The 12,722-nt window shown below is 42.2% G+C and overlaps 1 protein-coding gene across 1 annotated transcript; it reads left to right on the top strand.

Annotated features, from left to right (window-relative positions):
• The first annotated feature begins 11,097 nt into the window (after window positions 1-11,097).
• Window positions 11,098-12,208, top strand: LOC131463551 (immediate early response gene 5-like protein). Its single transcript, XM_058635318.1, has one exon. The coding sequence runs from the start codon at window positions 11,255-11,257 to the stop codon at window positions 12,128-12,130; it is 876 nt and encodes a 291-aa protein (XP_058491301.1). The 5' UTR covers window positions 11,098-11,254; the 3' UTR covers window positions 12,131-12,208.
• Window positions 12,209-12,722: the final 514 nt, after the last annotated feature.

Here is a 12,722-nt window from a genome sequence, read left to right as displayed (position 1 = left end):
AGTTGAGTTGTGTCATCTCCTAGATGGAGTTTCTCGCTCGCACATCTCCTAAATGGAGTTTTTCCACTTGTGCACCGAGTGGATTCTAGTTTGAGAAAATGGAATAATTGTGCGTGTGTGTGTGCGTCTTTTATCAGTGGTGGTGGGGGGGGGGGGGGGGTTCTCGCATTGACAGGAGGTGGGCTCGACTGGGGGGCTGGTGATAGACACTATGGGGGTTGTGTGGTGGTGGTGGTGCTGGCTGCTTCCAGGTGCCTGTGACTGGGGCTGAATATGAATGAGGGGCCCCCGGTTCTCCAGAGATGGTGGTTGGGGAGAGAAAAAAGAGAGAGCAGAGACCAGTGGAGCCTAGCTAGTTGAGAGGCCCCCACAAGCTGCTGACAGGAGCTGCAGCTAGCCATCACGTTAATTAGCGTTTTTACTCCAGCAGCGGCAAATAGGGGGAGTGGGTTAGAGAGAGATGTGGGGGTGGTATATGACTCATAGACACAGTATGGTTTATTCATGATGGAGGAAGGGGATGTGCTTGTGTCTGTGTGTGTGTGTGTGTGTGAGAGACAGAGAGAGAGAGGGAGAGGGAGAGACAGAGAGGAAGGAAAAGAGAGAAAGAAAGTGGGGTGGAGGAGTGAGCGAGAGACAGAGAACAGCTCTGTGTGTGTGTGTGTGTGTGTGAGACAGAGAGAGAGAGGGAGAGGGAGAAAGAGTGGAAGGAAAAGAGAGAAAGAAAGTGGGGGTGGAGGAGTGAGAGACAGAAAACAGCTCTGTGTGTGTGTGTGTGCGAGAGAGAGAGAGAGAGGGAGAGACAGAGAGGAAGGAAAAGAGAGAAAGAAAGTGGGGTGGAGGAGTGAGAGAGAGACAGAACAGCTCTGTGTGTGTGTGTGTGAGAGAGAGAGAGAGGGAGAGAGAGAAAGAGAGGAAGGAAAAGAGAGAAAGAAAGTGGGGTGGAGGAGTGAGCGAGAGACAGAGAACAGCTCTGTGTGTGTGTGTGTGTGTGAGACAGAGAGAGAGAGAGAGAGGGAGAGACAGAGAGGAAGGAAAAGAGAGAAAGAAAGTGGGGGTGGAGGAGTGAGAGAGAGACAGAACAGCTCTGTGTGTGTGTGTGTGAGAGAGAGAGAGAGAGGGAGAGAGAGAAAGAGAGGAAGGAAAAGAGAGAAAGAAAGTGGGGGTGGAGGAGTGAGAGAGAGACAGAACAGCTCTGTGTGTGTGTGTGTGTGTGTGAGAGAGAGAGGGAGAGAGAGAAAGAGAGGAAGGAAAAGAGAGAAAGAAAGTGGGGTGGAGGAGTGAGAGAGAGACACAGAGAACGGCTCGCTCTGTGTGTGTGTGAGAGAGAGAGAGAGAGAGAGAGAGACAGAGAGGAGAGGGAAGGAGTGAGAGAGACACAGAAAATGTATGTGTGTGAGTGAGTGAGTGAGAGAGAGGGGAAGGAGAAAGAGGGGTGGAGGAGTGAGAGACACAGAACAGTTCTCTCCCTCTCTCTGTGCGTGTGTGTGCATGTGTGTGTGTGTGATACAGAAAGAGAGAATGAGAAAAAGAGAGGGAGAGGGAGAGAGAAGGAGAGACACACAGAAACTGTGTGTATGTGTGTGTGTGTGTGTGTGTGCCAGTGAGAGAGAAAGGGGGAGAGACAGTGATTTGCACACATCTCTCTCTCTCTCTCTCTTTCTTTGTGTGTGTGTGTGTGTGTGTGTACTTGTATTTGTTGCCTCTTCAGGACACACTTTCTGGCATAAACACTGTCCTTGTCAGGACCAGTAGTCCTCGTGGAGACCAGAACCTGGTCCTAACGAGGCAGAACCTAATTTCGGACGAGCTGATGACACTTTGTTTAGGCGTTACAAACAAATGGAAGTCAATGCAGTGTCCTCAGAAGAGTAGCTATACAAACCTGAGTGTGTGTGTGTGTTGCCTTAGTCGATCACCAATTGGCAACAAGCCAAGATATTCTAATGTCTTGAACATAATATTGGACATTTTTGTCTTACTTCGGTCTACGACGTGAATCATAAATCATGAGATTTCGTTTATACGCGATAAGTGTCACAGTCTTTCTTTTTTGACTTATTTTGGTTTCCACGGTCACCGCAATATTATCGACCGCGCACTTTTGAGGCCTGTCTGCGACGTATCGGGCTGATGAAATGGGTTAAGGGTGGCTCTCTCGTGGGTGACCTGACCTTGTCTCCTCCGCCTCAGCCCCTGACAGTGATCCTCAGCCGCAGTGGGACACCGGGGGGGCGTCGGGGGGGGATCTGGGGTTGATCGATAGATTGGTATTTCACCCACACCAATCACCCAGAAACTCCCTCTCCAGGTCGAGCAGAGCTGCTGCTGCAATATACAGAACATTCCAGAAGAAGCATCTCCTCCCTCCATTACTTACTTCTACTATCCCCTCCAGAGCGGCGCTACGAAGCCTTACGTGTGTGTGTGTGTGTGTGTTTACATGTAGACGTTTGTAAGGGAGGCTACATTACAGCGACGCTATTGTCTAATTGTCTTCGGTTATCATTAGTGGCAACCATGACCTCTGTTATTGGCATATCTGCATTCCGCCTGCACTGCGGAGCCTCCGCCACCGACTCGCAGCATTTTCTCTCCCAAGAGCGGCGAGGCCCATGCCTCATAAATACAAACACAATCTCTCCTACACCTCCTGACTGCAGGACAGGACTCCACACATATCTGCCCGTGGAGCGCAGCCCATTTGCATACATATTAAAGTGACGCCTCAGAAAAAAGGAAGAGAGAGAAAGGGGGGGGTGGGAGGGGAGGGAGGGATGGTGGTGGGTGAGCGGGTATATGCAAACAAGGCTTTCATCTAATATGCAAGAACCGGCACTGCTCTGGCATAAATCTGCATCTGAGCTCAGGCACCGAGAGTGGAGCCCATTTGACAGTAAATGGACTCGGGATTGCTGTCAGACGCGCGCGGGGGGGAACAGTGTGTTACCCCCGCAGAGAACCGGGGCTATTGATCAGCATCGCGTTGTCACGTATAGCCATAACGACCAGGTAACAATAGAGCATGCGGATGGGAAAACCGTCGGTCGGAATTAGAGGAGGGAACGATCCGATAATTCATTTGCTGGATCAAGTTGTCCGGAAAACGTGGACAAAATAGTTTTTCAAACATTTTTTCTTAATTGTTTGTTGTTTGCATATTAAAACAAACAACTTGTTAAGAAGTGGATTTTAGTTTTTGTTTGTGCTAAGCTAAGCTAAGCTAACCAGCTAACCAGGTTTGCTTTTCTTTGCACATTTGCTTTGGCCATCTTTGATTATTGGAGCTCATTTATTACACAGTGGTGTGTCACTTATATTCAAACCATCGTCAAAGGAGTTCACAAATTGCTAAATAAGCCTATCAGCTTGGACCTCGTGTCACCCGGTGACATTCTCGTGCAGCACACAGGAAGAGACTGGTTTTATGTCAACACTGACTTTGCGCTCGGGGTGTACAACTCAAAGAATAGGCCCACAAAAGTAGAATTAGTGAATTCTACTGCTGAAAAGGTTTGATTGTGCAGTACTAACAAAAGGTAAAAGGACATTTGTTTATATTTGACAGCTATGCATTACAGTTTTAAGACTAATGTAAAAATTGAGCTTCCCAACCTCAGTTTCCCCTTTTACGTGCCCACAAGTGACACTTGGTCCTGTTAGCTAACTGTTAGCAAAGATGGCGGACACTGTTTACATTCTGGGAATGAGGTCCTGCCCCCCTAAGAGAGGACATAAAAAGCGCGGAATTAGCGTTGCAGTTTCAGGCCTCGGACCAAGTGTCACTGGCAGGCACGTAACAAAAAATATAAGCATATTAGCATTGTTTTTATTGTAGCTGTGTAGCAGTTTTATTCAGTATTTAAAAAGTACTGTGGTGTCACACGGAGCTGTGAGCATTGATAGACGTCATATTCACTCTGCACAGCTCATCGCTGACGGATTACCGTGCTAATGCTAATGGCGACAAAGCACCGTTGCTGCTGAGAGAGAGAGAGAATCACGCACCAGTATATTTTGGCAGGTAAATAAGTGTTTAAATCAATTTAACTGTTCCAACTATTCCAGCGACACACCACCTCCTCATATACACCCCCTGTCCTCATGCCGTCCTGCTATTTGTATGCTAAAATAAGCACATATACAGGGTTTTTTTTTAAAGAGTAAACCCAGTACAAATGCTTTTTTTAACATCACAGATAAAAACTGAAAAAACAGCATGAATAAAAATAAATATGTCTCTTTAAAATGAATTAAGATGTCACAGAAGTTACTCACGTCAGCAACAAGCCTCCATCTTGCCTCCATGATATCCACCATGCTTCAAAGCTGCACTCCTGGGTCACTTTATTAGGCACACGGGACACACGATAAAGTGAAGATGCTGGACTCGACTCGCTGTGTGTTAAGAGCCAGTCTTCTTCACACCTGACAATGAAAGGTTATTTGAGTCACTGTCGCACACGTTTCACCTCAGTCTGGTCATTTTCCACCAGAGAACTGTGGCTCACGAGATAGTTTTCTCTTTTTTAGAGCAGTAATTCATCCCTTTCTGAAATATTCAGACTCAGTTTGAACTTCAGCGAGTTATTTGCATTGACAGTTGCATAATAAAGTGTCCGGTTGGTAAATATGTTCAGTGAAAAAGGTCAAAAGTCAGGTGTTAGTGAGTATTGTGTCAGTTATTATTTACATAGAGATTCTGAGAGATTTAGAAAACTTTTTTCATCCAAAAACAGAAACACAAAGTGTCCAAATGGTCCTGTACTGCATGTACGCTCCTCCGTCCCTATCAACCCTGCTCGTGTTGTCCCCGAACAGACAGACAGACAGACAGATGCTCCATATCTCTGGAACATTTTTTTTGCACAAGCAAAAATAAAGCACATGATGGCAGTGCAACAGCAACAAAAAAAAAAAATAAAAAAAGGGGTAGGAAAGTGAACTTGTGAAACTTTTACTTTGCCGCCTTCAGAAACTGGAGCGGGGCCCTGAGCTCTGGGTTTCCCCTAACGCTGTGACTATTTCATGTTAGACACCCTTGAACTCCCCTTTCCTGTTTTCCTGCCCGAGCATGTCGCGTTAAAGCACGCCGCTCTGTCTGTACAGGTGATCTTACGCACAGGAAGTGGAAACTCTGCATGTGCATGCAGTTTACTGTATGCGTGCGTGTGTGTGTGTGTGTGTGTGTGTGTGTGTGTGGGGGTGAAACAGGATACGTTGGGAATAACACAAAGCACAAAAAAAGTGTCACATGATCTGAAACACAGGGTAGATTTATTTGGCTTGCGTTGGAGTCTGTTGCATGTGGTTTGGAGGAGAGAATGTTTTCCCTTCTTTTCGCTCTCCGTGTGCTCAGACACAACACATGGAAACATTTTCGCAGAGGCCATGGGTCTGCGAAAAAAAAAGAAGAAGGGAAAACTCCAGACATTTTATTCCTTCTCCCTCTTTTCATTGCTTTTCGGGTCCTTTTCTTCCCAAACTGATTGAATTACATACTGTACATCTGCTTGCCACATGTAGAAAAAGCTCCCTAATGAATATTTGGCAAGCACCCATAGACCCTGACACACAATTAGCAGATATGTTAATACTTTATTTTGGTAAGAACCAACGGTTAGGCTGGTTTTACCAAGTGGAGGCAGCGATGTATCAATGAACATCCTATTTACAGCCTCGATTTCAGTGTGTAATAAATACACCTCCGCTCACATGAGGCAGTTGCATGTCTGCTCTATTGTCTACCATAAATATGCTGGAAGGGTTGGTTAAATATTGATAACACCAATTTTCTGCCTCCTCCCCAACCTGCCCAACACACCCGCTCTCCATCATCACCACACACACACACACACACACACACTCCAAACCCCTCCTTCTTTCTCTCTCTCTCTCTCTCCTTCTATCTGCCGGTTATTTCACCCTCACAGTAACCTTGCTTATGCATATTGCATATGTAAATAAAGCACCTCGCCTCTGAAGTAATTGTGTGCATCTTGCACAGAGCTGCATATCTCAGCTCCGTGTTTAAGAGGACACACTATGGAGAGGCCGGATTTCTTTGTTAGCGCTCATTCTTTCCTGTCGGGACTTCAAAACTCAAGAAATATGTAGATTTATTTACTGATAAGGAAAATATTTCATCTCTCTATTTTCAGATTGCATGCACTTTTATGTATGAATACTAATGTGTTAAATGAAAGAAGGGCAGCATGATTAGGTTATTACATGTATGAAATAATTTCAGCTCATAACACGCGACTCAGTCAGTTAACTGAAGCAGATGAATTTGTCCATGTTAACGGCGCGATGTGTTAAATTGAGCAACATTTATTTGTGAAGTTGCAGCTGAATCTCCACCACCGCACTAATCTATGCAGCCTTCACTTCATTGAAACTCAGAAGATTTTTAGTTTGTCCCTTTTGGTCCAAAATAGTGCGTTTACATTTGTGTTAAAAGTCTGATTTTAGTCGGACTAAAGCCCCTTTTCCACCTATGGTCTCAGCTCACCTCGACTCTCTTCAGCATGTCACGGTTTTAGGTTTTTCCTCTACAAAATAGTACCTACTCAATGTGGGCGGAGTCATCACTGCACGGCTGCATGAAACTGCCTTGACTTTGTTTTACATGTGACACACACACACACAATCAAGTGACTAGAGACTTGTAAAGCAGTTGTTTTCAGTGTAACTGAATCATTAGAATCAGTTCATTAAAACTACTGGTTCAGTTCTTCCTCCATGATCGGATTTTAGACATTTCCCTGGTAATTGCTGGAGATTAACCCACGTTTTAGGATTGTTAAGTCTTTTTAACTGATCTACAGTTCGGCATCGTTCGGCTCGATTCTTGTGTCGGACGTCTCTTCCTGTGAAGACACTCTTGACCAATCAGTGGCCGGCAGTCTGGCATAGTATCGCCTCAGCTCGCTTGAAACCTCGCCAGAGCAGGTACTAAAAAAAAGGACCAGGTATCAGGTACTATGCTAGTGGAAACGCAACTTAACCATGCCGAGGTGAGGCAAATTCAAATATGTTAGTCTGACTAAAATCGAGCCAGTCTTAGTCAGATTAACATAACTAGAAAATGAGATTCATAGTCCGACTACGCTCAGTTGGACTGGAGTCAGACTTGGCGTTCTGAGCATGCACCAAAACGTCCTCAATGGTCTTTGTTGCCGGAAATCAACACGGCAACCACAAGAGCCACGCTCCATCTAATGAGTATCACATTAGCATGCACAGCAGGCACCAGACATACAGAACCACAGCAACCATCCATCTCACGGTTTACTGTTTGTTTCTCTGTGACGTAAAAAAGGTCATCCGGAAAATTGATCCAATAAGCACTAGCATATAGAGAGATACAGCGCCACCTATGGAGGTGGAGTCGATCCAAAGGTTCTGTGTTTTTTGATATCTGTGGATATTTCTGAGAAGTACTCCCCTTTTTAATGTTGTAATTATGATGAGGCACAGAAAATTCTAACACACGTTTACATACTGTATCAGCACTACACTCAGAGAAGTGTTTCCTTTTCCTTTTTCTTTCTATAATATCATAACTATACTGTACCTTGAGATAATGTATGTTTAATTCAAATCAAAACCTTAACAATATTATAGAGAGAAGAGAAACGACAACACTTCACACAACGAACAAAGCACTGGGCATCAGTGGAGAGAAAAAAATGTGCCTCGACAGGTTGCGGTGAAAGGGACAAATGGGGGACAGAGGAGAGAGACCAGGTTGTAGGTTTAGACAGGACATTTCTGAATCAGTGATGTTAGTGCTACAACGTTGTGCCTTAATACTATACCAATAAAATGGATTTGACCTGACTACACTGACACAGCTCAAGGAAAAACAATGCCTCTTTCATTCCCGTAGTTTCATCAACATCTGTATCAATGCTTGTTGTAAAGTGCAGCTGTACATCGACGTGAAGAGAGACGTGGATCCATCAGATCAAGTCTGAAGAACACCAGGTTTAACCACAAGTCACATCTTTAAATAGGCTATGAAAGAAATTCCTTGTGTTTGAAGACATACAGTAATAGACAGACGTCATGTTTTATGCTAGGAGTTACTGTGGAATTACAGTTTTATTATATACAGTAATGATACAGTTTGGCTCATGAATAAGTATTTTATTGTTTAATTCACATCATTCCAATTCAATAAAATATGTATTTATGAACCAAACTGTACCATTATATAATAACACTGTACTGCCACAGTCAACCCCCCCCCCCCCCACACACACACACACACACTCACATAAAACATGACGTCTGTCTGCTCCTTCATCTAAACTCCTGTGAGGGCACACATGTCAGACTCCAATTGACACTATTATCAGAGCATGACAACCATAATAGTGGCTGTCCGCCTGATTCACCTATTTGGCAGGAAATCAAAGTCACATCCAGGTGTTCGCGATGATGTCAGCCATCTGCATGTGTACACACAAACAGATGTGGGCCATGGATGACACATAATCTCTCTACTCAGAGCTTTTACCTCACTCATCTGAGAGCAGTGGCAATATTTCTGTTATCAGAGGTCGTCGTTATCATACCGTTGTCAAATTAGGGCAGAACATTCACAACCAAAGCACTGTGTATGTGTGTGTGTGTGTGCACTTTACATTATAGTGTAGTATCATATAGTATCGTATCATACAGTAAAGTACAAAGTATAGTATAGTACAGTACATAGTGTAGTACAGTATAGTATATAATAGTATAGCATATAGCAAAGTACAGTATAGTATAGTACACTACAGTACAATATAGTATAATATAGTATAGTATACAGTATATAGTATAGTCTAGTCTTGTACATAGTATAGTATTTAGCATAGTACAGAATAGTATAGTATATAGCATAGTACAGAATAGTATAGTATGTAGTATAGTACAGAATAATATAGTATAGTATAGGATATGGCATAGTACAGAATAGTATAGTATAGTATATAATATGGCATAGTACAGAATAGTATAGTATGTAGTATAGTACAGAATAATATAGTATAGTATAGGATATGGCATAGTACAGAATAGTATAGTATATAATATGGCATAGTACAGAATAGTATAGTATATAATATAGTATCGTACAGAACAGAATAGTATAGTATAGTATAGTATATGGCATAGTACAGAATAGTATAGTATAGTATAGTATATGGCATAGTACAGAATAGTATAGTATAGTAGATAATATAGTATAGTACAGTATAGTATAGTATATAATATGGAATAGTACAGAATAGTATAGAATAGTATATAATATGGCATAGTACAGAATAGTATAGTATATAATATAGTATAGTACAGAATAGTATAGTAGATAATATAGTATAGTATATAATATGGAATAGTACAGAATAGTATAGTATAGTATATAGTATAGTACAGAATAGTATAGTATATAATATAGTACAGTATAGTATAGTATATAATATAATATAGTATAGTACAGAATAGTATAGTATAGTATAGTATAGTATATAGCATAGTACAGAATAGTATAGTATAGTATATAGTATAGTATAGTACAGTATAGTATAGTATATAATATAGTATAGTACAGTATAGTTTATAGTATAGTATAGTATAGTATGAGCTATAATAACACAATCATATTGTATTGAATAAAGCTGCACTTGTCTTCTCTCTTCTCCACGGTGTGGTGTTTTATTTAGGGGATTAGTTTTGGGCTCTCTGCCTCTTGATGAGGCTGCATTCAGAAACTGTGGCTCTGCTTCACAGAGCAGTCGTTCAGTCAGCATCAGAGGGAAGTGGAAAATCTTAACATTTTCAAATGTGCAATGCAGATTTGGCCTTTTTGGCGTTCCTTTGCCCCCGCTGTCTTAATTCTCCATGTGCACACGGAGCAGTTTTTTTTTTTTTTTAGGTACAATTAGTAAACTAAAAACTTATAAAGACTAACACACAGTCAGTGAGGTGCTGGTTAAACTCACTGTGTGCTATGTCTGGAGGGTGAGATACTGCACAGGCGTTTGGCTACATGTGTATATACATATATATATGTATACTCTAATCTATTCTATTGGTATATTCTCTAATGTAATGCTACCTTTATTATTCAGTCTTCTACAGTATATAGTTGAACCTGTTATTCTATTCTATTAATAACCACCCAATGCTCTCCTCTATAAAATTCTGTAAATGATCTTCTCTTCTATTCTATCATATTCTATGAACTCTACTATATTTCTCTGTCTTTTGTCTATTCTTTACTTCAATTCTATTCTCTACTTTAATGTAATGCTTTCTTTGTCATTCAGTCTACTGTACAATTTTATTGTTGTTGTTTACTGTTGTATTAACTTCTTGTTTATTCATTACTTTTCCACTCACTATTCTATTATATTCCCATACTTTATTGGTTGTTATCACTAATTCTATTCTATTCTAGTCTATTCTATTCTATGTCTTCTATGCACCATTGTGATCTAATGTAATCATTAGTATACTCTCTACTTTAATGTAATGCTTTCTTTGTCATTCAGTGTACTGTATAATTTTAATGTTGTTGTTTACTATTATATTAACTTATTGTTTATTCATTACTTTTCCCCTCACTATTCTATTCTATTCTATTCTACTCTCATGTGTTGTATTCTGTTACTCTGCACTACATTCAGTTGTATTTGATCCCATTTCTTTCTATTTTGTTGTTCTCCACATCCCGTTCTTTTCTATTAATCTGTCACTCCAACTATATTCTTCTGTTCTCTTGTAAATACTAATATCTGCAGTGTTGTGTATTTACATTGCATTCATCTATTTGTTTTCTGTCCTCTGTCAGTCACTTTATAATTACCCTCCACAGTTCTGACCTGTTATTGTGTTCTATTCCATTCTGCATGGCCAGTGAAAGTCTCCAGATTTTGTCCGCACTGAGATTTCAAAAGCCCAGAACATATTTAGTGAAATGCAGCATGTCCGCTCTTGCGTGCATTCTGAATGAGGCTAGTAGTGATATTTGCGTATAACAGAAGCACCGCCTCCCTCCCATTGGACAATGTCTACTGGAGGGCGTGGTAAGGAAAGATGAGAGTTGCAAATCCATGCCCTTACTGGGAAGACATGGAGCGCTATGGACACAGTCTACACGAATCAAGTAGGAATCTCAACGAAAGACATAAATATTTCTCCAGTTAGGAAAGCAGCGGTTTGAGAGACTTAGAGGAGAGACGCGGAGGTCCGGTTGAGGATGGAGTGTGCATTTGACGCACAGAATCTGATCTCCATTTCTTTGAGGAAAATCCAAAGCTCCAGGACGCAGAGAGGAGGCATCAAGCTCCACAAGAACTTGCTGGTAACGTACGTCCTGAGAAACGCCAGGCAGTTTTACATGAGCAAAAACTTGTCGCAGACGCAGAGGGCGCACCATTATGAGGATGAAGCCGCAGTCCGTGAGCGGCACGAATGCCTCGAATTGACCGGGAGCTTTGCGGAGTTGGCCGATGACTTCTACAACTTTACTGGGGTTGAGTCGGACACTTGGCACTGCGGAGCGCACCAGCCCGGTGGACAGCCTGCAGAGGTGGCGCACCAAGACGCGTCTGCCTGCGCAATGGTGTCACCAAATGACTCTGAACTCATGGTTTCGGATGCCTGTTGGAGTTGTGCAGACAAATCCTCCTGGGAGTTACCGATCCCAAACACGCAAGCCAACCAAAAGACTGTGCTGGACTTGGACACACATGTGGTGACTACAGTCACGAATGGATACTTCCACTCAGACTGTTGCGCGCAGCCAAAACAGCCGCAGGGCGCGCACTGCTACGCCAAGAAGCGAAAGATGGACACAAGTTATCATATTGTTGATCCAGAGTTTTATTTGCCAGACTTTGGGCCGCTGCCGTGTAAGAGAATGAGGACGGACGATGATTCCTATTCAGACTCGGAGCAGTTGGACAGCTCGAACATCTCCAACCTGATCTCAGTGTTGGGCTCAGGTGGACTCTCCGAGTTTGTGAGTTGGCAGCAGACGGACCTTGAGCAAATATTCGCCGCGCAAACAATCTGTTTGAAACACACACTGTTGTCGGGCAGCGGCTGGACCAGAGCAATCGAAGCATTTTGATGTGTGTGTGTGTGTGTGTGTTTTCCTTTGTATCGCTTTATTTTATTGCTTTTTTGAATAAACCATGACACGACTGCAGTTCTCTCTCATGTGTTATTGAAATATGTGGTTGTACAGAGCAATCATGACCGTTCTGGGTCACTTTTTGCACATTTAAGTCTCCAGTGTCAGTCCATGTGGTTGATGTGATCATTTCATTGTACCTTTCATTTACACCTTGTTTTCTGGGAACTCGTTGTAGGGTTCTGGGCTCTGTGTAAGGTTTGCGAGGCAAAGATGTTTGAAGAGCGCCATCATGTGGCCGCCACAGAGCTGTGCAGCCTCATGCAGCAGACCAACACAGAATATTCTCATTCTGTAAATAATGTGTTATATCAGGGCCTGCTTTTATCAATCAATAAAAAGGAAAAACATTTTTTAAAACTCACAAACGTGTTGGCTTTAAATTGTATCTCCTAATGAATTTATAATCACTATACTGACTTTCATATGAAGGCGTCAATCTGTGGACTTCATAGTGACCTTGTTTTATTGTCTTCTTTATCAAATATACCCTATGCTGTGACTTCTCATTGCTTTTCAAATACAATAA

The sequence above is a fragment of the Solea solea genome, chromosome 8 (genome assembly GCF_958295425.1).
Source record: "Solea solea chromosome 8, fSolSol10.1, whole genome shotgun sequence".
Lineage (NCBI taxonomy): Eukaryota > Metazoa > Chordata > Actinopteri > Pleuronectiformes > Soleidae > Solea > Solea solea.
This window is presented reverse-complemented; position numbering and strand designations above follow the sequence as displayed.

Bases quoted from the DNA above. Each gene is read 5' to 3' on its own strand.
- LOC131463551 (XM_058635318.1), top strand. From the start codon at position 11,255: ATGGAGTGTGCATTTGACGCACAGAATCTGATCTCCATTTCTTTGAGG.